The 26,324-nt window shown below is 38.5% G+C and overlaps 1 protein-coding gene across 4 annotated transcripts in view; it reads left to right on the top strand.

Annotated features, from left to right (window-relative positions):
• The window catches only part of LOC132908416 (neuronal acetylcholine receptor subunit alpha-7), a 285,011-nt gene that overhangs the window by 70,269 nt on the left and 188,418 nt on the right, over positions 1–26,324 (top strand). For all 4 annotated transcript variants that reach the window (XM_060962442.1, XM_060962441.1, XM_060962443.1 and 1 more), the window contains exons 3-4: positions 10,758–10,897; positions 22,955–22,999. In XM_060962442.1, coding sequence (XP_060818425.1) covers positions 10,758–10,897; positions 22,955–22,999 — 185 coding nt within the window. The remainder of the gene's footprint in view (positions 1–10,757; positions 10,898–22,954; positions 23,000–26,324) is intronic.

Here is a 26,324-nt window from a genome sequence, read left to right as displayed (position 1 = left end):
AAGCACTGTCGTAATCACGCGTGAAAGCTGAATTAGCGGACAGTGTCGACCAGCACACACAAGAAATGCACTTATTGAATTCTCCAATATCATCAGTCAAAGTCTCTCTAACGCTACCTACTTAGTATTCATCACTCACCATCACTTACACAAGATTTAGTCGGCGTGTGACATGCAACACGTTGAAACTTATACATCGCTTATCTCCATCCTCCTATCAACTTGCAACCTGCAAATAGATTTCTAAGAGAGTCAATATTTAGAAGGGGAGGAGGTGGACTGAACGTAAGCGAGAAATACTTGCACGCTCATGTACACGGTACATAATTATGGTTACGTGCTATGCAGCTGTAACTGTCAGCAATATAGGTAAAAGTTCGAAGGGACGAGAGAGGACAGTCAATCCTAGGGATATTCTGTTTACAGCGCGATCAAAGTTACGATGTAGACGGCGTATATTCCTCCTGGATCAATGATGCTTCGAGTCTCCGCCGCTTTACCCTTGCGCTTCCTATTTTTGGCTTCGACACTCTTCACCCTTCTGCTTCCGCTTACCTTATCTTTGATCGTGTTACCTGTTCCTACCTACCAACAAATTGCATTCCTTCTCCGACGATGACGTGTTTTTCGTGTAACAACTTATACATGTCATTAACATCTCTCGTACGAACAGACGTAATATACAGATAGTATCGTGAGTTGAACGAGCCGTCCTCGACAACTTTTTAGTTCTAGGAGACTCGTTGCAAGCGTCGACAATGTGGAACACCAGAAATTTTACTCGAATTTAACGACGCTGGAATCGTTATTGGTTTGAATCGCCTGCTCTCTCGATGTAATTTTGTTGACATTTTGCTTTGCAAACTTTCGAACAGTGGTTCCGTAATGTTTCGGGTGGAATTATAAGTACATATAATTATACAGCTCGGTAACAACGCTTGTAAGTCAAGTTACAGACTACACGGTTGGGCGAGTAGGGTCTAAACGAGATTTCTAATTTCGGCTAGTTCACTGCTCTAATCGATCGATTCTTTCAGACTATCGACCTTTTGTAATATTTGACGCGTCTATTATTTAATTGATTATATCGATATCTATGAATGGAAATATATAGATTTTGTTATAGCGAAGTCTAAGAGTCCAGAATTTCGTTTGAAACGCAACGAGGACCAGAACGATTAGAAAATGTACACGATCCATACTATCTTGTTATTATAAAAACCAAACTATGAACGATTAGCCAGTGAATATAATTAATTTCTTCCTACTTTCACTCATGATTTTGTAATCTTTAAATCGCAAATGTTATCCTACCGTGTAGATCAGTTTCTTGTGCTTCGCTATCGTTTGAACTTCCAAAATTCACAGAATTTAAGAGCACGTTCGGCATACGAGTAGCACGGACTTTGAAACGCGCACTTCGGAGAAATGCATAACTGAATGATAACATCGTGAAGCTACCGGAACAGCAAACAACATCAGATATACGCGATTCGCGTATAGTCTTACGTAAACAGAATCATACGAATGTATCAGTGTGTGCAAGTTTCGCGTATTTCCCGACTATAACGATTTTGTGTTTGTCAGCAGACCCAGAGACTGCGCCTAATCCTCTAGGTGTCCCGATTGACCCGGTCCATGTTCCTCGACAGGAGATCGCGTTCTGCACGTTGTTAAAGCCACACAACGTTTCTGCAATAATAATTTTCAGCGATGCTTCGTGCCGCGAGCGAAATGTAAGCCACGCGACGGAGAGGTAGACTTGGCCGCTGGCAATTCATTGCCGATGAACAATAGCGGTATCTATTCTATGAATAGCTTAGTGCGATACAGGAGCTTTAGCAAATTATTGCCTGCTTTGTTTCTGGAGAAACGGGCAATGCGGTCAGATTGTTTTCAAGAACTATTAGGATGGTGCATATAATCGAATTTTCGCAATCCAATCTCAGGTATATAAATTTGACGAACCAATATCGCTCGTACGATTTTGCCTCGGTGTCGCTTGCTATGTAATAATCATTCGAGTAATAATACATATACGTATACATATACCGATGCAAATAATCTGTTATATGATTTAGTAAATTTCCTTGTTCTCTACGATCGTCAAATTATAAACTGTAACAAATGTACAAGCATCTTTGAACTCCTTCGTAATAGATCGATAGTCTTTGGAAATTCTATAAGCCGCTAGAGGATAGTCCTGCGGAGAGTACTTTTGTTCCTTTCTGTGACGCTATCAATAGCGCATCTACATTGTAACGTAACTGATAATAGCGCGCTACTAATACGAGTGCAAAACTTTAAACCAAATTTCGTGGCGAAGACAGTTTCATACTGAAACCCTGATGCGAACTTCTCTAGGATTCAGAATTAGGTCTCACTACAGTCAATTTACTGCAGTCTGTAGTTTATGCTGGCTATATTAGCTCGATAGACAAGATAACAGGAATAGTATATCCGAGTTAAGCTACTGAAACCGCATGACTCGTGGATCATCAGCTTATGAATGCAATTTCATCAAGCACAGGTGTCAACCTGCACGTGTCTGCGTTGATGCAACCCGATGGACCAATTAGCGTTTCTATTTACCAAGATCGTCATTCATAATGAAGATCTTCCGTCCCAATCACGCGTATTAATGGCGTTCCTCATTGGTGTCGAAGGCGGATTAATCGAGACAGGTACCTAATACTTGCGGTAAAATCTAATATTTTCTATCATTGTATCATTGTATCATTGTATCGCGTAGCAGCGATGTTTTGCGATACTTTTTACCATTATTCGATGGTAGTAGTAGGTTCTTCCGTAAGTAATGAAGTTTCTCTGAGAGTTGAATTTAGAAATGGCGAAAATGGTCAAACGTCCAGAACTCTGCCCTTGATGATTATTCTTGCTTTATTTGTCCATAATTTTCGTAAAAAGATTAAAAGCTTATTCGCACACGAACGTACCACGTGCATTATAAAAAATAAGCAATATATGCAATAATAATTCCTTCGTATAGTTGCGAAGTCTTTTTTTGCCCCTTTTGCACGTACGGTATAGAAAGATTAGTCTCTTATTTTAATTTATTATTATACAAAGTTGCTTTTATTAGGGACGGAATTTATGACACTACTATAATAATTAAACGAGGAACGGATAACGCGATGCTTTATCATATTTTTTAAAGTATCGTTTATTATTAGTCCTCGTACATAAACGATAGAATACAGGAACTGGTAAGTTTACGAAGCGTTCGTCCACGATAAGCAGGTGTTCGTGATCCGTTACATTGCACGCTCGCTCGAGCACGTATATGCGTGCAGGCGCGTATGTAATGCCCACGCGTGAAAATTACGTGGGCGATCTGACGTTCTCACGCTCACAGAAACAGACGATGTAAGTACGTGTCGTTGCTTTCCTCTCTTGCATCAGGATTCTTTAACGACAACATCGTTGTCAGCTTTACACGATCTTAACGATTCCTTTTTCATTTGAAAGGAAATATTTCTGGCGCTTTCTTTGCTACGTTCCTTACGCGATCAATTTATCCTTTCCTTTAGCCTTTCCTTACACGGTCTTTCCTAAAATCCTCCCTCTCTTCAAACGTGATTTTATAAACGGCATTAAGAGATTCGTATAATGACAATAACGATGTTTATGTCAATAACGTAAATCCTTTACATATATCTATTCGCATTACACTGTTCAAACTATTTAACGTATCAAGGCGTGATAGTTCATGTTTATCAAGAAGTATCTTTAAAAGATCTCATGACTTCTTGCGTTACGTTCCTTTGTACCGTAATATTTTTGTCATAAGAATGTTTCTATCGAACTTGGCGAGAATGCTACGAAAAATCGTCAGTGGTATTTATAAGAAATATTTATTTATCGTGCAGGTCTTGAAATAGTACGATCTTCCAAAAATTGTAAGCCATATTATACACGTAGATTTCTCAGGACAATTTCGTTTAGCGAGCGATCCATAAATTCCAACACCGTCTGCCATTGTTCCCAGGCTGGTCTCGGTTTTGGTTTACTTTCACGAAGAACTATCAGCCTTTCAGTCAGGCCTCAGACCACGATTTACGGTCCGCTCTGTAGATAAACGTCGCGCGTGCGAATATTCGGAAGGGTGCGATTGTGCTTTTATACGGAGAGCGCCATTCATGCTGGTGGTTCCCGCAGGCTCCGCCAACGAAGAACGTTGACGTCGAAGGTGCGAAAAAGAGACCAACCAGCCATTCACCCTGACACCCGTTAACACACATATTTCGTCAAAGGGTAGCGTCTCGTAATCAGTCTCTAAGCGACATTCCTGCCTCTTTTCTATTTATCTTTTCTCTCCTTCTCCCTCTATATATCACGCTTCCCTTCTCCCTTACGCTCGTTCGTTCCTTCTCTCTCCGTCCGGGTTCTTTGTTCTCTCTATGTACCCTTCCAGCGACTTTTTCAACCCCTCGCAAAGTCATTTTCATTAATCTAAATCGACATTGATAATGTTGGTCTGAATGAAGCTATCGCGATCCTTTTTCAGTCGGCCTTTGTGGCTAACTATTAAAAGGCTCATCTACCGTCTGGTTAACAGTGACGGGTATTTGCGAATCTGGTCGCGGACAGAATTGTCACGAACGATTATTTGTGTTTCGTGGCATCGAGCTTTTAGGACTGGTGCGACGATGAATATCTTTAGATCGAAAGTTTTTTATTTAGTACGCGATTGTCGTTTCACATTACTTGCGGTATTAACGACTGAATAAGAAAACTCGAACTGTGTTAAAATTATTTGATTTATTATTGGAATTTGTGGAACGTTATTGTTTTATTCGTCGAATCGAAGAGTACCTCGAAGAGAATAATATATATAGAGATTATACGTTGGTCAGAATATCTGAAAAACTTTATATTCAAGGATTTGGAGGTTTATTATTTCGTTACTAGCGTAAACATCGCAACGTTTCGAACGTCGCGTCGCGTCCGTTGAAAATGGCGAATGTTAATTCGCTCGAGATTCGTCTTGGGTACTGAAATCAAATTTTTAGAACGGTAGAGCGATTCAATTACTTCCATTTGCGAAAGGTTGCGAGACTTTCGATAGAAAGAAGCCAGCTTTACGGCAAACTCAGCCATTTCGTTTAAGATTCTCGCTGATTGGAACAGGTAAAATTCCATCTGACGTATGAAATATGAGAACTACACCGATCGATAGTTTCTCCGAGTCTAGATCTTTCCTTTTAATCGACATTAGTCAAACATTCTCTGAATTCCAAAGAATCAGACATACATATGTCGTTCTATACTTTTTCGCAATTACTAAGTTTCTCGATATTTGGGCAGTATAGAAATGGAAGAAAAGATTTGACCGCTGCTTTCAAACTTAGCTCTTTCAGATCACTATCGAATATATAACAATTTTCGATCTTTTATACATATAGAGAAACTGCGTTCCACTCGTCGATGATAGAATAGCCGGCGACGTGTACCGCATCGGTCTTTAATTCGCGTATCATTTGTTATCGTACGGTCTGACAACGCACGTAAATCAAGATGCTTCTGGAAAAGCAGCCTGTTCTACTTTCATGTTATTCGCAGCTCATCAATTATAGCTACGTATCGTCTTTCGGCTGAAATATAGTTATTGCGCAAGTTCCTGCTTTTGGTCGGCCCGTCTAGGGTTTAGGGCGTGCTTTGAATCGAACTAATCTCGAGAGAAGGATCGTTTAGAGAGAGAGTGACCTAGAATCAATCGATCGTATCACCTTTATTTATAGCTACACTTTTACCTTGACGGAAAATAAGACTAGCCTGGTATCGTGTGCATATACAGAATGCATGGATCTTGCAAAGCACGAGCACGGTTACTAATTTAGTTGGACTTTTCAAAAATGATCGATCGATTTCGAAGGTTTCGGTAGTTTCGTATCGATACAACTCGAAAATAACAGGATTTATGTATATTCGACTAGTTCTTGATGTTTACCAGCGACAGGTATCGAATTCGTAGCACGTGTTTCGCTCGTTGTATTACAAAGGTGATTAATCAGTGCAATGCAATATGTCGCTACTATATAAACTTCAGTTCAACACTGGATCAATAGCACATAATACATTTGCCTAATCTGATTAACGATGACATTGATTTCGTTCGAACGATGAAATTTCACTTCAACGTGCCCGCATTGGCCTAATTAATTCCGACAAGAGGAATGTAAATAACGGAAAAGGGTACGTCGTTCCTTTTGCTTCGAGTTCGCGGTGTGGAACCGTTCGACCAATACACGGTGGACCGTGAACTTCCTTTATGCTCAAGAAACATTAAACGAGTTCGTAAATTTGCTCTCTAAAATATGTATCGACGATAAGATAAAATCAAGTATAGTGTGCTTTTGAATGCATTAAACGATCGAGAATAAAGGAAGTTTATTGCGTAACAAAGTATACAGATCTTATTAGGACTACAAGTTCAATGGAGCGTAGGTATGTCGTTTTCTTAATGAAGCAAAATGACTGAAAGATCATGGTTGAAACTCTGTATCGTAATTTTGTAAATTCAGTTCACCGGTACTAAATCTTAAAATCAAAATTTTTCTTTGTAATTTATCACGTTTTTCTACCACAATTTATCATCGACGGTTTATCAAATTTATTAAAATTACTGAATTTTCTATTATACAATTTTGGAATTATTTCATGCGTTTAGACAGATTGAAGCGTATAAGCCATAACTTGTGACTGTATGCCACAGTCGAATAAAGAAAGAAGGCATACAACGTCAGTTATAAAATATAAGGTCTCTCATTCACGAAGTACCGAGTTACCGAAAAAGAATAGCATTTTCCTGTTCAATGAATTCTTTCACACATAACGCGTTCCATTTAAAGCATTCGTTTCCACAAAATGAACGAATAAGTTATTGTAAGCGACACTTGCGTATTTTTCATAATACATTTTTCGTATTCGAAATACTTTCTTGAAAATATTATGGAATTAAATTTACTTTATAGAGGCAAAAAAAAAAAAAATAACTGCTGTATTCTGAATAAAAATAAACTTTGAGATAAAATATTTTTATTCTATATTGTATTATACTTTTAGCGATTATATTTAAGAGTAAAAAGTACAATGCTGATATATATGCAAAAGTATTACGATGGTAAAATCTTTGATTTATTATAATAATTATTATTAGGATAAGTACGATTCAATAAATCGTATAATTGTGATGAATTATTCTATTTCACGCGGAAATAATAGCCTTTCTTCGTTGTTATTTGAATACACCCCAATTACGTCTTTCAAGTACGTTAGGGAAAAAATGTTATTGAACATTATCGAATAGTTTACAGTGTAAACATATACATATATGTAAGCTTCACACAATCATTCTACGCACTATGAAGTGCTCTTAGTACGGAAGGTTGTTATTTTACAGGTATTTTACAATATTGGATAGTTTTTATTGGATTCATGCACGCGGAAAACATTGGAAATTCTGCGAAAGAATCAACGAAGCGATGGTCACTGTACAAGTACATCATAATGAAAAAAATTTGTAGCATGATTGATAAAATGGAAGTTCGAACAGTTGAATCCTACACGAAAGTTCGAAAACTCGACAACAACGAGAATACCAGAATGGCAATGTGGTTGTGGAAGCGAATCGAGAGAAATCGATATATCGGCGCGAAAGTTAGATGGGGCGAAATAAAATTAAGATAGATGTGTCCGAAAGAAAAAGTAAAACGCGGTAGAAAATTAAATTTGTGTGGATATAATGGTTTCTCCGAAATTATTTTCCTTACTTTTTATGAAATATAATAGTTTCGACTCTCTGTGTCCAGTGAAGACATGAAATATATCGTATAAATGAGGGGGAGAGAGAGAGAGAGGGAGAGAGTCTTAATTTCAACGAAACATCGCAAGTACCTACGAAAATTGATAGGAAACTTTTTCTATAACTTGTTGCAGCTTAATGAAACTATCATTGATTCTTCTACAAATTTATAATATCCACACATTCCACATATATTTGGTACAGTTCTGGTAGCGTCGAGTTCTCGTACACGAACAGCCAACCTTGGAACCGGGCTCGACGCCGTGGCCGAATGCGAAATGCAACAGGATTGTGTCTAGAGAGAGAATAATGGTTGTAGCCGGAGTCGAATTCGACGCACGTGCACCCATTAAAGACAGACCAAAATATTGCGGGGTTACGACAGATGCACTTGCTCGTGAACTACCCCCTGCTACGTCCGACAACACCGAGAATTCAATACTCCTCTCGTTTTTTGTTCCTTTTACCTTCCTTTCTTTCTCCACCTCCATCACCATTTCCTCCTCCCTGTTCTTTGTCCGACGTCTTCTTTTTGTCTTCTCTGGCATATTCAGAGCCCCTCTGTTGTGCCTCGACGTGCTCGCTTGATCGTAACCATTGACGTTACCGTTTTGTGTGAGAATTACTCGCCTTTCGTTTCCTTCTTCTTCTACCCAGAATACACGTTACGGTATTTCGCTTCTGGGCAACTTTGTTAAAGATATTTACATATTTAACAGTTTATAGGAAATCAATCGAACAGGATTATAATTCATTTCGTAATTGTCTATTTCATAATTAGAGAATCTATCTTTGTAAATTTATAAATTCATCTTCTGCAAAATTTTTTATTGCAATTAGTTATCGTCGATTCTTACAAAGAGTTATAAGTAATGGAATTAACGTGCAACGATATCGTGGAGAATCACTTCAGTTGCTTTCAATTTGTACGACAGAATCTGTTATGTGATCGTAATGGTTAGTGTCAGGCTGATTAGTTTCTCGATATTTCAATTCAAATACTCGCGTCGAAATATTTCTGTTTACATTCGACGAGCCAATAGCACGACGACAACACGTTTGCACCCATCACGTATTCTATCATTTAAGAGCGACACGAAAGAGTTGTGTCTCGAGCATTCTCGTACCTTCTCGACATCGACTCACACGTCTCTTTCTTGTTCCGGAATCCCTGTTTTCCTGTTGCGTGATTTTCCACTTGCAGGTAAGTATTTACTCATTTTTAGCCGACTCTCCGTTAACAGCTAGTGCGTTTTTAATCCGCGGACATTATTCTTACTACCAATGTATGATATTGACCGAATTGCCACAGTACAACGAAATGTTGACTATAACGAAACCAGTGGCTTTACAATTAGAGCACTCACAGATCTCAATTTATTTTTCCTTTCGTTTTTAGCGATCCATATAGCGTTCTTTGGGTTCAGATGGATAACCTAAACGAGAGATATACGACTTTTTCCATAACTGTAAACTATTTCATTGATAGCATGCTATGAACACATTAGAAAACATTAAAATGTGAGGCGGAGATATTTCCTGTTAGAATTTAATCTCAAAGTTAAGATTAATAATCTGTGGAAGACACAATGTTTATGTTGAAATAATATTCAGTGATGTTTATTAAACAGAACTACAGAACCAAATGTATATAAGCGAGTGATATAATTAACAAAGTATACAAGAATTGTTGATTGTTGGCCAGTTACTCTCAGACCAGACGTAGGTAGTGACCCATGATCCCTTAAATATTTTAAGCCCCACTCTCTATACGGTAATGAGTATGACCTGTGTAAGTGTCCTGTTCAAATACTTGCGTGGGTGTCTGTGTAAGGGTTTTGTGCCTATGCGTGAAATATCGTTGTATTCCAACATTTCCATATAATTTCAACGTTAATGGTAATAATTAAATTTTGCTCTCTTTAACGGCAATAACTTCATTCATGATACTATATAAATGACAGACTAACGTGCAATCTATGGTAAATTCTAACATTTTATAAGGCTAGTTTAAATAGTGGGTGGATAAACAAGAAGGTTACAGGGACCGTAATTATAAACATGAATTCTAAACACAGACTCGAGTGATTAAAAATTCGCGTAGTTTCAATTCGTCGCGAACAGAATGTGTACTAAGCTTAGCAGGTTTGCCAAGGGATTATAGTGGCTTACTCGCAATCGTTGCTCTGTAATATATCGAATCCGTACTCGCAACACGATCCACGATGCTCGCCAGGTTGAAACGAATTTTCGAGCAAACTATCGCTGAAAACGGAATTTTATGCAGCAACAGAAGTTAATAACGAACTCGCGTATGATTAGTTTAAAAAAAAGCCCTGTATGTCCGAGAGATATATCTACGTATTTATGCGTGTAGTCTCGAGATGTTCCCGCTTAAGATTTTAATGGATGTACCGATTTAATATGCCCGATAATAAGAGAGTACGAATATCGTACAACATGTCGCAATTATGCTCTATAGCATGAAACTCCTCATTGATAATTTGGGGAATTTAAAATGCAATAATTTGTAATTGTTCCGTGGAACTTTAATATTTTCCTCCTCGTTTGGTAAATTGCATTTAATTCTTTTAATTAGAAATAATATAGGTTGCAAACTAGACATCGTCGTTAATTACGTTTTTTCTAATTAATTCACTGAGAATTTTCTCGAAAAATTGTAATGGAAAATGCAGAGAAATCTGATAAAAATGAGAAGCTTTCTCGCTCGTGCCGACTGTCTCGCAAATATCTCGTCTCGAGTCGCGTGTTTGGCATAACAAAAAAGTTTAAGATCATCATTTTCACTTTCTATGGAAATTACAACTGTCGCGATGAGTGGCGACAATATTCAAATTTATGGCAGCTACTGGCGAGTTGTATTAGTCACTATGGAATGTTTCACTCGGATTTAGACAAGTTGTTTTTGTTGCAGAGAGCCTGTGCGGACGTCACGAGAAACGTCTGTTGAACGAGCTGCTGTCATCATACAACACACTGGAGCGGCCCGTTGCCAATGAGAGCGAGCCTCTCGAAGTGAGATTTGGCATCACGCTGCAGCAGATCATAGACGTGGTAAGTTATTCCCCTGACGCGACGGCTCCAACGTCGTTAATCATTCGCTGTAGCACGTCGACGATTTATAAAGAACTAAACTACCGGAGTTCTTTCGAACGAATTACGAGCTTTCTAATTTTTAAATCAGACAATATCGCAAACCGTTTGCTACCAAATCTCCAAAATCAAAACTAATAAAGTCTGTAAAAAGAAGAAACAATTAAAAAAAGGGGAATAGATCGACAACTCTTACTTGTCGTCAGACCAAAGTGCATTAAGCGCTATCGACGATGTTACTTTTCGTTCAAATACCTTCTTTAACAATTGAACCGGTTAAAAGGCATCATAGTCAGAACGATTTGATATTCTGCTTTCTAATTTGATCCGCGTGTAATCGCATTTATATTAAGGGAATTACCAGCCGAGCACATTTCGCTAGGTTTTCTTCCTTTCTTAAGGAAATCGCATTAGAGAGGATTTACGACGGGGGCATTTTCGCTTCCATCGGCGGCAAACTGCACAATGGCTAGCAGTTCGCATATGCGCGCATGCTATACGTTTACGTATATACCATCGATGGAACTTCCTTACGAAAGATTTCCATTATAACCCGCTGCTTTCTTTCGCTATATATGAGAAGTTACCTGAATCCTATACGAATACCATCTGCTACCGTTCGATCCGATTTCTTTCTTCGCGCATTCATTGCTCGCTTATCCCCTTTCCTCCGCGCATTTGTCCCACGTGAAAGGAAATATCAGTGACGCGAAGAAGTGGCCACAATGAAGTAACATCGACATTCCAAAAAGTAATGGCACAAAAGTGCGACGAAAGTTTCTTCTCAGTCTTCCTATATTCATCGTTACAATCACACCCTTTGAGAGATTAACGTGGCAACCCTTTAAGACTATCAAAATCTGTAAAATCTTTCCATGGAAGTTGCACAAATTTTTCAGTCACCAGCCTCTGCTTCTATTTACTAAAAATATCTCAAATCGTATTCGTTGACTCATTCCCCCGATCGAATACAGTTTCATCACATTGCGTGGACAAAGAACCAGCAAAAGGAGGACGGGTAGAAAGGTTCGATAATGACGCATCAAATATTCAGTGTCAATGACCACGTAATACTTCCGGATATTACGTCGACGGAAGATTACGAAAGTTAGGGTGGCACGGGGTAATTTCCGTGGCTAGATGCAGTCTACAGAGCGGCTAGCAATCTTTGCGTGAATTGCAAAGATAAGGAGGCCGAAGATTAGCTGCGCAAGTTTTTGCACGTCAAAATATCGGTCTTATCTAAACGAGACCATGGCTAACAGCCGAGGGTTGGATAGTGTAGCGGTATAGGGGTGGAACGAACGGAGGAAGAGGCAGTGAACGAAGCAGATCGCATTATGTGCTCCATCTTGCCTCGACTGGCCTTGCCTCGGCCATTTACTTACTTTATGCAGCTTTCCTTTCGGCTGCCATCGCACGAAACATCGCACCGTGCCGTTACACGAGTATCCTGAACGTTGATAATCGGAAACGTTAGTACAAACTAGGGAAAATTTTCCTATGTAAAAGCGTAATTGACAGTAATCGTCGCACATTTCCGTCGCTTTGAAAGCATTCTCATTGTAACATTTGTTTATACCTGACTGTTTTATTATTCTACGTATCAGATGTTCGAAATAGTTACAGGATATTTGAAGTTCTAACACATTTCCTAGCAACAATTTGTTTACAGTTTCCTGTTATTTATGTTACGTTACATACTTTCAGCGCCGTTATACCTTTGATCGTGCTATTTATATATGGAATCTTTTACTCGAGTCGAACATCCAAATAACGCTAATTGTTTTACCATTCAAAACTGGTTGGAAATATATATTATACACGTATTTACAGTATTTAGAACTGTAAGTTAAATTATCTTTAAATATCGTACTATTTTGTATGGAAAGTACCGTGCACGGTAACACACAATTCTGTATATTATTCTGTCCCTCTCTCCGCCCTCTCTCTTTGTAATGCTCAATCCGACTAATGTTTCAATGCTATGCGCGGGCATATGAAGCGTAATTACACTCGACAAGCAAATATTTTCCGGTCCATACAATTTCGCGTGGAATAAAGCGCTACCAGCGCTGGGGAATTCCGATATACGACTTACTTGGTATGTAAATGCATGAAACGTAATTATTGCACACGACAGACAACCGTTCATATTGATGGGAGTTCCTGTGCACATACGGGAGAGCCCCGCAAAAAAGGTTAAAATTCTGATGTAAAGTCAAAAAACGAGGAAAAGGGAAACGACGGGTCGCAATTGAATTGAAAGTTACCGCGAACCACGGAAACATGAAAAACTGGAATCCACGTTGCCAAAGAAAATGTCTTCGTCTCTCGGGGGAAACAATATCTTTTATGCGGAAACCTGCGGTTAAAGTTCACTGAAATCAATTTGTTGTGTTAGTACGGCTCCGGTGTATCGTGGATATTACATTTTTAATCCTTGTTACTTCATGAATTCTTGGTCTTTGACTTCTCTGTACTCGTGTCGGCTCAACCGTAGATTCATCAATTTTTCTTGAATCATCTTCTCTCTCTCTCTCTTTGCAAAGAGCACGATTGCCTTTGAAATGGACCTCGATTTCATTACGCGAATCGTAACGGATATTCACGGAAATATGTTTATTTTCATAACCCGTTCCTCCTAGTGGTAAAACAGATTCGATCTTCTCGTTTGTCCGAAGGGAACGTTTACCTCGAACGCGAATGGAACGTATTATTATTCGGGATACTAAGTTAAATCGGACGTGAAATAAATCGATCGTATGTACATATACGTGATCGGAGAAATTAGAGATAACATTTCGAAGGGAAGAATGTAAATTGAGAAATTTTGTCTGAGTTTGTATTTATCTTCCAAATAGAACCATGCGAATAAAAATGAGTAAGGCGAGCAACAAGTACCTACGTCAATACGAACTTTCGCGGACCTGTTTTTGCAAAATGTTAGATAAATACGGGAATCGTTAAAATTTGATTATTACTATTAATTTAGTTTTTAGTTATACCACTCGTACTCTATTATCACTGAAACCATTAAAATTATGTTTGAATGACTTGAAATTAAACGAACAACAAACATCATCGTTCGTAACCATTCGTTGGGAAAACGAATTCGTAAAAACAGAGCTCCCTTTTATCCTTCCACTATATCGATAGTCCGGAAGCGTTTTAATTGGATATTTCGAGACAGAACTGCATTCAGCCAGGCAAACCGTACGTTCTGGCCGGAAATCCAGTTGGACCAAAACGGAATTCGTGACCAAAACAGATGGCGTGTGATCGTGAACAGGTTAGTACACAGAATTTCCATTCGTGTTCTGTTGATACACCGACGTTTATATGTATTCTGTTTTGCAAAGTGCAGCAGGCTGGGAAAAGTTCTGCGCTGCGATAGTGCTGCAAGATGACGATTCTATTCGGTGAACACGAGGATACGTGCTGCACGTTTTGATAGTATCTGTCCCCCCAAAAAAAGAAAAAAACAGGACAAATTTTTTTCCTTTGGTCCGATATAATATTGCTTAGAACGGTTTCAGAGGATAAATTCCAGACAATAATTGTTTTTGCAAGCATAATCGGATCATAAAAGATATAACTTAGCACCTATGTACATGTAGCCACCTACATGTTATATTTATTTTTATTTTTATTTTATTTTATTTTTTTTTATTACCAATGAGATATAACACTTTACCAAATGTCCTTCAGGACAAATTGTAAAAACCAAAATAAACTAAAAGAAAAGCATAATCGGTGCGCTCTACTTGGCTTTTAGTTTTTGCATCCCAACCGTTTAAGCCGTCGTATCTGTTTCTACATCGTCATTGTATCATCTTGATCATTGTATGTATGTACCTCGAATTTCAAAGATTCTAACAGCGATGTTCCGCTGGCTTCGGCGGTGTTCCACTGTTCGAGGGCTTAGCCCTTTGAATCATCAAAGCTGTCAACGGCGACTGGTAATCGCTTTCCCTCTCGCATATTAATATACCTATATTATGTACGAAAATTTGTTAGATTAATTTTAAGTTTTATAGTAAACTTTTGTTTAGGAATAGTCGCCTCTCGTCCGTGATTATTTCAAATCGCATCTTCCCTGACGTAGCGTGGACACCTTCGACGCTACGTTCTAAACAAATATTCGATATATTAAGAAAATAACAGAACGTTGCTTTATAACTATTAGGTAAAAGAAGAACGATAACGAAAGTACAGATCGACGACGAACGGTAAATTAGTTCTTGCTGCGAGATATGGTGATCGATAAAAATGAAAACGGTAAATTTCGATCCGACGGTGGTGTCGTTTGACCATGAACTCTGTATTTATGATCGGCATAATGGAAATTGCGTGGCGTCGTGTATCCTCTTTCGTTCTCCAGTGGCGCGCTGTCAGCTCTTCGCAATGTATCGTGGCGTCCTGCTGATTTTCAGTTTCCCTTCGCGTTCTTCGTCTGCTCCCGTTCGTGCAAGCTTGTTCAAAGGCGCGTCCACAGCAGCGCAAAGTGACGAGATGCTTTTTCATCAGCGTCGCAATTATAAAATGGTAAAGCAAGCTCATCGTATTACTCGGCCTTCGCCATTTCACGTTGCAAGTTGTACGTGGGTCGGAATAAAGGTACTGATCAGTGAAATTTCGCCTCGACACGACCTTATTTTCTGCTTTTGTTGTCTTCGCTTTCCTTATCTTCCTCTCGTCTCTTTCCTATTCCGCCTTTTCTAAAGTTTCTGATTAATTTTTCCACTTCATACGCGAGCCGCGATTTCAATTCGGAAAGTTCGACGTTCGACGACTAATATACGGAATATATTAATAAAATGTGTTTCGACCTCATTCTCGATCGCGCCTCGCGAAATTCAATAAATTAAGTTTATCATGAAAATATCGAATATTGTCAATCTACGCAAACGAAGTTTCATGCAATTTTTCATACTTTTGTAGATGCGATGATTTGATGAAATGTAATTAATATTTGGCTGTTATTTAAAGAAACTTCAAAGTCGTTATAAACGAAACATCGAATTATTTTCTGATAATTGTATCGCATGCCGTATAAATTACCTTGTGGTAACGCTAATCGTAACTGATTGTATAATATACATACTAATTGTAACGAAATGAAAATCGAAAGCTGTTGACTGTAATATCTAAAAATAATAGGTAACGGAGACAATTGGTGAACTCCTATTGTGCAAACTTCAATTGTGCAAACTGCTCGTCCCCTGTCATGTTCGGATAAATGGAATTTTACCGGGCTGCAATTATCGTTTGATCGGCAGGACGTTTCTATCGCATAAACATTTAATACAAAGTTAACTGTTATTTGATGTTTCCTGTCATCTTTCTTGCGTGCTTATTCAATCTGACATTTTGCACGTAAAAACAACGCGTTCCAAACAGTTTGGTGCATTAAAGCAAGAGATATTTCTAAATGGAGCAAAATACATCCCATTACTCAGCCTGTTTCCCCTTCCCAGCCAGTTTCCTTAAGTCGCGTTACTCAAGCTGCTTCGAGTTTTTACCCTTCCTTCCTTCCTTCCTTCCTTTCCACCCCTTGTGCCTTCTGAACGATCGTTGCAAAGAAAATTGCAAACTGCTCACGTTCCCGTATTTTTTATTTATTCAACCGGAACGCGTTTCATATTTTCGCTTCCGCGAGTTGAACGATTTTTTTGGTCGTTGATTATTTTTCGGTCGCTAGGGAACGCTATTTTTTCTGACAAGCTTCAGCCACTGAATCTGTTTTCCCTTTTCAAATCGCCACGTTTGACCATTTTTGCAAATCATTTTTCAACCTGCATTTGAACGAAAAACCGTGAAACAACGCTTCTCCTTCGTCGAAGAATTTTCATGCTGCCTTTCGTCCTTCGCTTCCGTATTTATATTACGTTTTTCTTGTATTTCAAGAAAATAAAACAAATGTCTGAAAGATATTTTTCTATCGATTAAAATACAACAATGTAATTCCTTTATAATATAGTCGAATATATGTATGCGTAAATTTCTAATCGACGGAATTAAATGAAATTGGATAAAGAAATCTAAGAACTTTTAAAAACGAAAAGTAACTGTTGAAAAGTAAAAGTTCCATGATGTACTTCTTAGAAACAAAATAGAACCGGTGGCTGTAATTTTTCACGCGAAGATGGTATTATAAACTATTACGTTTGTCTATAAACTTCCGTGGTTTTCGCTCTCCGCTTTTCTTCTTTTCCCGGCGTCCGACCAAACGCGCGAGTCACACTACTGGTTGGCTCGCAGCCCATGCATTCAGCCAAACGTATACACGTTGCATACCAAAAAGACCACAAACCACGATCCTTGGTTAACCCTTCGAAACAATCTTCCCATATTTCTTGTTCTATCGTTGTTCTATTCGCAATTCTTTGTTGCAACGTGAAAAAAAAAACGAATACTTGAAATTAGATATACGTGGTAGAATGTTGGCTGCTTCCATTTGAATTATAACATGATCGAATTGATCGTATATCGTGTATTGATTGCGCGCTGATATTAGAATTTTAATTTTTTTATTCGCTAAGATAATGCGGCTCTTTACACAGTAAAGCAACAAAACTTTCTTACTTTGATCTATTTTTTCCACGAAAGTGTACGAATATAACACCGATTCGATGGGATCGTCGTTTTGCTTGTGCCGGTAATTTTTATCTTTCTCCGAATAGTACGCGATTTATCGTCTGCAAAGGAGTTAAATTGTTCGAAATGCAACTCTTCAAAGCGTTTACTGCGCGTACATAAAAGCGAATACGATGAGTTGTATCGCGGCGAATGTTTTTCTCTCCTCTTTTACATCGTGTACGCTGCGCAAAAATTAATCATCGCACAGAACGTGCACCTACTTAGTTTCTCGTTTGAAAAATAGTTACGTTATGCCAGAGTAGCTTATACGGTTCTGTTTTCGGCGAATGCTTTTATCTAATTTTCCACGAAGTTAATTTGCCAAGCTTTTTCAACAAAAGTTACTATTTCGGAATTTACTGTTGCGTTTCTGTGATATCTGTTCTACGAAAACAAACGACGCTGCAGAATTTCCGTTTTATTAATTTTAATGTCACATCGAGCGCTTGTTACCATTACGAACATCAATTATTTTAACAACGGTACCATCTTTAAAAGAAGGACTCGGACAGCGTGTTGTACTATATTATCTTGTTTAACCCATTTGCATCATGGCTCTAATTAAGAGGACTGGTTCCTATCACTCCGCGCAGTCGGTCGTAGGTGCAGTAAATGACATTCGAATTCTTCGTGGAATTTATCGAAAATTTACCGTTCAAAACGATTGGTAGACAATGTTACTTCGCGAACATAGCATCTTACATTCTTTATAACAGAGGAGAAAAGTAAAAATTGTTTATTTAAAAAAAATTACTTAGATCAAGATGGAAATAAAAAAAACAGTCGCAGCGCGCGTAATAATCCGCGCTTGGTGATAGAAGACAGTCACAGCAATTGGATGCAAATGGATTAATAGTTTGCTTCTTTTCCAAAACTATTAAGCGTCAATATTGCGTCAACGTAACATTCGATTTAATCAAAGCAAACTTGGGTTTGTATCGTTTCGTTAGAAATATTCCATCAAACTTAGAAAATTTCTGTTTCGCCCTATAAGTGCTTAGACCATACGTGGTACAGGTGAGGCGAAAAATATCGCTAATCCGAGATGCATAAACGCAAACAATCGCACACACGTCAACGATCTAAAGCTAGTATAGAGTTGTAACTTGTGTATATTCGTCTCGTGATCTTCGTTTACGATTAGATACAAAGACGAAACAGACGACTGCTGCGACGTTACAAGACAATATCAATTGAATCTTCTTAGCTCCAACAGAAAGACATTTCCTAGAAAGTATACGAGCCACTCGACTGAAGCGAATCATGCAAAGACAATATATCGGTTTTTGCGAGAAACGTCTAGATGGAAAGAGAATACGAAAAGAATCACGATATTAATGTTGAAAGTGTGATGTCGGCTTATGCATTCCTCGCTTCGAAATACTACTATTATATATGTCGGAGATGAAAGGACATCGGGGCCTTTCTTTCGGAACGTTTGGGAAGGTCCATACTTTAGTTCAGACTTTTTATCATAGCTGTACTTAAACGATAAAACTGAGATATAGTTGCTTATGATCTAATCCGAGTATGGGTGCCCGAGAATATGACAGTTTTTTTTTTAATGTTTTTTTTTTATTTTATTTTGGTTATTTTACAATTTGTCCTTATGGACATTTGGTAAAGCGTTATATCTTATTAGTGAAGAAAAAAAAAATAAAATAAAAATAAATATAGCATATGGGTGGCTACCCCCAGCGGGGTGCTAGAATATGACAGTGGGCTTAGGCTCGAAGTGACATAACGGGTCGCTGAACGTAGCCACGGTCACGGGAGGGACGTGTACCTAACAGAGGTATGGAGTAATTAAATAGCTCCCCTTAAAAACGAAGATCGACCCGAGGGGTACAGAGCGGTACGAAGAGGAGTATATAAGAGCAGTCCCTCTTGGACTGAGATTCAGTCATGTTAAGGTTATTTGATGTACGTGGAATCAAAGAAACGCGTGGGTAAATTGTAAGGTATTGTAAGTTCGTGAATATTAAAGTACAAAGTGTGGAATACAATGTAAGCTGGTTCAGATCCGCACGCTAGCAATGTTACCCTGAAGTCAATGTCGCACGTGTACCGCTTATGGTCTGTCATCGACGCATTCTTTCGTCTATGCGCTATCGATGGCCTCAGCGCTTGAGAAAACCGAAGACCAGATGTAGAGTTTTCTTAGAAGTGGCGATCACTTCAACAAGTCAGATAAGTTCTACTTGTACAAGTACGTTGAGTCACACCCGAATCGTGGATCAGTAAGCTAAATTCGACTTAGTCCGTGGAAGAAATCGCATTCGTCATCCCGTTGACCGTGGATTCGTTATCGAGTCTAAGATCATTGCCATTCGTATTCCGAGTATCTAATTACCACGGTTGCTTGTCAAATTCTGTCATAATCATAATTGTACCAGTAAATAACTTCGCTCTTGCATAACAACAATGTCTAATCCAAAGAAAGATTCGTTACACGCCCTAATTATAACCCGACATATATAATAAAGAAACTATTTAAAAAAAAGGTAATTAAAACATACGGAGAAACACACATTTTCAGGCTATATTATTAGAGGTAATTTAAAGGCCGCTTTTTGTAGTTTTAATCGGCGTTTAAATGATTTTAAAGATCGACTAGTTTCGGGTCGGACGAATTACTATTTTCGACCGAAAGCCTCGTGTGTCCCGAATGTAATGTCTCACTACGTTCGAGAGGGAAATTTCAACGTGAAGGGTTGACCTGTTTGAATCGACCTTCGATTTGCGTCCGCTTTGAAGCGAATGCGAGCGCAGATTACGAGGGGGCTATGCGTAGACCGTAACCGAAGGCGTTGTCAACAATTTCGATTAGTTTCGACACCTGCGTCGTAGCCTCCCGTTGTGCACACGGTTCCGTCAAATAGTGACACGACTGTACTCTGTAAACAAATTGTACAAACGTTCCTCGTATTTTACGAATTTCGTGTATCTTTCGAACATTATCTGTCATTTATTTATCCGTGTACCGTTACCTCTATAAGCTATCGCGTTACTCAAATATAATAAATGCTAATTGATTATTTCGATAAGAGTACAAAAATAATTCCCTGGTAAATACTTTTCAAATGACACAACGATAATGTTAAATACGATGATACGTTCGTACATACGTTGGAAAGTCAGGAATAAATTATCAAATTAAGTTATAATTCCAACGAACGATGTATTTGGATTATTTCACGGATTATTGTTTCACGGAGATTTAAATATATTAGCGAACGAGTGTATAGTTTCAGTATTGTATGTCTCTCTGAAAACCATACATCTTTCGTTAGAAACATTTTGTCGTACAGCAAATAATATACGAATTGTACGAAGTTATCCTGTTAACGAGACTCACCCTGTATATATGTATATTCGTTCGATTTAAAAGGTTCGATTTTGTTAAACAGTCCAGCCTGATGGTAAAGTAAATTTCCTTCGAATCTCGTAATCGCAAACGCCATTAGGTGTGAAAACGAAATTCGTGTTTGTAGGTTTGACGACAAAAATAATACGGTGAATTAACTCGACGAGCGATTCTTCTATAAAACGGGAATAGCGAGAAAAGACTTGCAATAATCTAATAACCTGTTTGGTTAGCGCAGACATCTCTAGCGTGATTTGTTTCACGATGATTGATTCGATAATTTGATCGCCTATTGATTTCCGATAATTCTCTGGTCTCTTCCACTGCGAAACATATTAAACAACGATTAATCATGGCTGCGACAAGCACGGAATTATTTTCCTAATAAAATGGATATATGTACATATATTATCGATCTACGCACGTTGAAATTTATTACACGCGCTATTTAGGCTATGAAACAAAATCTTTAAATTCAACGAGCATCGAAACGTTGAACATGCAAAAAATTTCGATTTCGCAGTTTTCCTCTGTCGTGTTCTTGATCGAGAAACTTTGTACGTCGTCGATAGTTTTAATTTCACCTTTGGCCGAACGGAAAATCGACCTTGGATCCGATTCCACGTTGAAATGAAAATCAAGCGTCAATTCGATTTCACTCTTTAATATGTTTGGTACGCGCATAGGTCAAGGTTGCGATTAACAAATATGCCAACGAATTCGGAGAGACGTCTAAACACTGAACGTTAAGCTATCGCGAGATCTCCGCAAAGATTCGTGCCTCAGGAAAATCTGATCATTTTCGAGATTCGTGGTCCCTTGAGACTCGTGTTTAACGCAAATATATGTATCGTTTTGCCTCTTTCCAGAGTGTAAATGTACCCTATTAAAATATACTATAAAATTTTGCGACCAATGAAACTTTTGCAATCAATTCTAACGTCGCTTTCAACATATATAAAATGAAGTTCATTTCTGAGATAATGGGCCATGCTCGGTTCGTGTTCGAAAATGAAATAATACGTTCACTTAGCACTCGGGCTATCTGTTAATTACATTCTTCGTCATTTTCTTGCTATTATCGCGTTCTAGCCAAGTTTTATGGGATCAACAGGCTATTTTTATCACGAATAGTTAAACTTAAACCGTTTGATACTTGTTGCGCTGGTCGCGAGCTTTCCTTCTATTCTATGCAGCTTTGGGATGCACGCACACGTTGACATGCAAATCTAGCTTTCTTTCGCCTCGAATCGAGACACGCCTTTGATATTTATTTCGTTCGTGATGATAGTTTCGAAACGTAAACCTTTTGTTTAAAGCGCACAAGTTTTATATAAAAATTGTAAATTTGACCTCTTGTTAGTCGTCTCCCTTTTCTTATCATTTCGTTTCATTACTTTATTTTATTTGTAATCGTTCATTTTGCGTTACGTAATATATTTATTCAGCGATTAATTGCGTCATTAAGTAATTCGAGCAAAGGCTCGATACGTATCGGATAGAAATGTGAAATTGCGGAAACGAAAGTGTCGCGATAAGTAGTTTTGGTCAACGACCGGTCAATTCGTTCGACACGATCGTTTACCAAGTGGTTTGCCTGGTTGACAGTATCGTTGAAGTGCACTCGTTTTATAAATCACTTTGAACTTCTGATGATGAGTCTGTGGTAGAGTGCGGTTCCCTACAGAGCACTCGGGAAACGAACGATCGCGGCAGCAATTTGTGGTTATTGATCCTAGTTTTTGGTGTGAATTTTACAACTTGCGCGTCTCACTCTCGTCGTTCTCTCTCACGCTCGTCTTTACGCGTATCTTATGCACTTTTTTCTCGCAACAAAGTAATTCTATTATGTACATGCGATATATTCACTCTTTCGTTTCGAGAAAATTGAAAAATAAATGGTCCGTATATCTCAAATTTATGGAATTAATTTTATTTCCTACTTCTATAAAACGATTCGAACAATAAAATTATACTAACTTGATGTTTCTCTTTTGTTTTTTTCTCAGGATGAGAAGAATCAAATATTGACGACGAACGCGTGGCTGAAATTGGTAAGTGATTAATTAATTATACGTTAACGTGTACGTACAGACCGTATGGGAAAGCACTAGTTTCTAAAGGCCTTACGTAGTTTTCAGCTTAATAAGTAGCTACTCACTATAGTATTAACTCCTTGGCGTTCGTAGTTTCTTGCATACATATACCGAATATAGCGCCAATGTGTTACAGAACTTTCTTCTGGAAGATATTACAGAAGGAATTTCAATCTAAAATCACGTACAGTATCTTCGTTCTAATTTCGTAATTTTTAAGAACCATAAACTCAACGGATATATAAGTATGAAATAGTTGTTTTTAAGTTATTACCAGAGAGACAATTTGTAATGGCTCGTGTCGAGGAACAATTTGACACAAGAGACGCACCGACAAGAGTACCGGTAATGGGGTTTACGGTAAAAAATGGGAAATTTAAAATGCACTCGCGGTAATATCGTCCTTTTCCTTTCTCGAAACACCGTGGTGCACCGGTTCGCTTACAGGTTTACAGGAAATCAATATACCCGAACTAATACTCGCCTGTCACGGTTGCTATTCTCATTTCCATCGAAGTGGTATAACGTTCCCGTTGAAGAACGCGTTCTATTAGCGGTAATGGTACGTGGTGCGAAAAGAACGACGTTTAAATACCTTGGGTTAATTACTCGCGCAATAAAGAGCATGTTCAGAAACTTCATAACAAACTACGAAGTTTTAGAATAAGAAACAGAATTTCCTGATAACTGGTTCGCAAGTCGTTCACAAAATTTACAGATCGATCCTTTTTAGTTTTCAATTTTTATATTTTTTATTCGTGTAAATTATCTCATTAGAAAATATTCTTTATATCTTACTATTAATGTAGAGAAAATTCTATGCCTCGAGTTCCGTATTATATTTTATTATTTTCACCGAGATTTTTAATTCTCGAGCATACAGATATTCGTTCGTAACAAATTATTATTTTTGTCTGTGTTCAGGAATAATCAAAGAAATTTATTTTCCACGCGTATTGTAATACGTATGGTGATCAATCACACGTAATTTTATATGACTTCTGTCAGGAGGATTCGATTGCCCCGGCAAATTGAAATTTCAATTTTGTTAAAATACGAATACGCGCGAGCGAGAGCCGTAGCAACGCGCGTAGAATATCATTTCCATTTTAATAGAACCACAAGTCGGTGCACCAGACTTGCAAGTTCCTGTTGTAACAGATAGGGAAAAAATGTTGTCGATTGATGGAATCGATTATTCATTTACACTGCATTCGTCAGGCAGACTACCGACGAGGCGGAAACGCAGCTGCGGCCGTCAGTATTAGCTCTTTTCCTATCGAGCGCTTGTCAGAGAATTTTTTGCAATTTCTGCTTAAGGTACGTCTATTGTGTACTACTACAATACTATTGTATTGCTCAATCGTCAATGCAGGAAAATGAAAGACGTGGTCGGTTCCTTCTACTTTATCCTCGAGTTCGGCGGGAAATACAGTGGCTGAACTTCGTATAGGACGCAAGATGGCAATTATTGCCTCTGCTTATTAAGATTGAGCTTATCCGATAAAAAAGAGAAACAACGTAAAGTAAAAGAAGCGATGGAATATTTAATAGATGTTGGAGACTAACTTTGATCGATACTTGTCAAGTATAAAGGGAAAATTGGAAGTTAGATTGAAAGCTCAGGATAATGAAAATCAACGATAAATTAAGACATTATCGATAACGATCGACTGGAGTTTGTAATTGCAACGATCGTAACTTTATTGTTATCTGAATCGATCGAATCGATGGAATCGTATTCGATCAATATATAAATTAGCTAAAACTCGACCATTTCATTTTTAACGACCTAATACAACTACGTTTAATAATTGATTATTTAATTATCATTAACTTATCAAAGCGTACTATGCGTTTTAAAATGCCCACGTTTCTTCTTGGCTTTATTTGTAAAAATATTTATTAATAATTTAAGAAACTATTAAAAAATAATAGCAGGCGGTCGTTTTCCTTTCGGTGACACATCGAACCACGAACAAAAGGTCAGAGATGAACGGATCGATTGGTAGCAAAGGTACGCTTTTATTCTACTTCGACATGACCAAGAAATTTTCAAGACTCTCCGCGTAGAGAGCTCGATCGATCTTCAACGACCAGTGGCGATGATCTATCAAATAAGATCGACAAAATTGATCCCACATGCTACTACCGAAGCAACGGTGATCGAGGAAACAAGAAGGTGCATGCATCACAGTCGATTCAGCCAGTTCGAGTCATCCTTTTCGTGTTTCCTTTCCCGCGTGGCAGCTTCGTGTTTCCCTCGGGTACGAAAGGAACGTCGTACGGGAAAGGAGGTGGTTGGTGGCCACGAGGGGATGGAAAGTAAGATAAAAGGGAACGGCAGCAGTCTGTACACGGCAAAGAGGATTCGAGAAGATCGAGAGAGTAGAATGATGCACTCTTGCGTCTTTCCGCGACTCCGGCTGGTTCGAGATGAAAAGCACGGCGAACGTTTTTTGACGTTGCTGCCTGGAATAAAGAAATGGAAACGAAAGGCCCGGGAACGGTAGCCGCGTGCCGGTGACGTTTTGGCTTTCTTGCGCGATACGCGACAACTACACGGGAATTTATTCATAACTCACGGCGCTGCTCTCTCGGGGTTGCACGGTCTATAAATTTCGTGTCGTTCTCTTCCATACATTTTTTTCCAAAGACGATTGTTCCGTGTTTATTTGACGGGAAGACCGAGGTGCAAGAACACGAAGCTACTGTCAGCTTCCAATTAATATTTGCGTTTAATGCTCTCGATAACAGATTCTCTTGGGAAATGAGACGACGTAATATTTATTACGCTACTTCCAAGACATGAAACTGAGTTTGCAGCGACGCAAACGATCGCAACAAATTTAATTTAGTAATTTCCATCTCACGTTCACGCGCGTACAAACGCATTCGAATATCTCGTAATAGAGTTGAAAAAGACTAATGTCAAATTACGGGTGCAAACCAACTATTACCCATTTCCGGCCCATCTGTTATTTTTATCTGGTCCCTAAATCATATCGCGTCGATATCACTCCGTTTCCCGGTTTATAGCTATTTTATTGTTTCTGAAGAATTGATTTCCGGCGGAGGTAAAAAGATTTCCTTCCTGCCTTTCCACCGTCAATTCGTCACATCCTCTTTTATCCTCCTTCGCTTCGTCACCTTTTTCCATCCCTCCAACTGCTCTGGAATTCGATTGTATCTCGACTCTTTTTGATCTGTTTTTTGTTTGGCTCCTCGTTGTCGGTAATCGACGGTAAAATCTTCGAGAAGCCATCGAATCTCTTCTCGAGGA

Source organism: Bombus pascuorum, chromosome 6 (assembly GCF_905332965.1).
Source record: "Bombus pascuorum chromosome 6, iyBomPasc1.1, whole genome shotgun sequence".
Classification (NCBI taxonomy): Eukaryota; Metazoa; Arthropoda; class Insecta; order Hymenoptera; family Apidae; genus Bombus; species Bombus pascuorum.
Note: the sequence above shows the minus strand (reverse complement) of the source record. Positions and strands in the feature narration are given on the sequence as shown.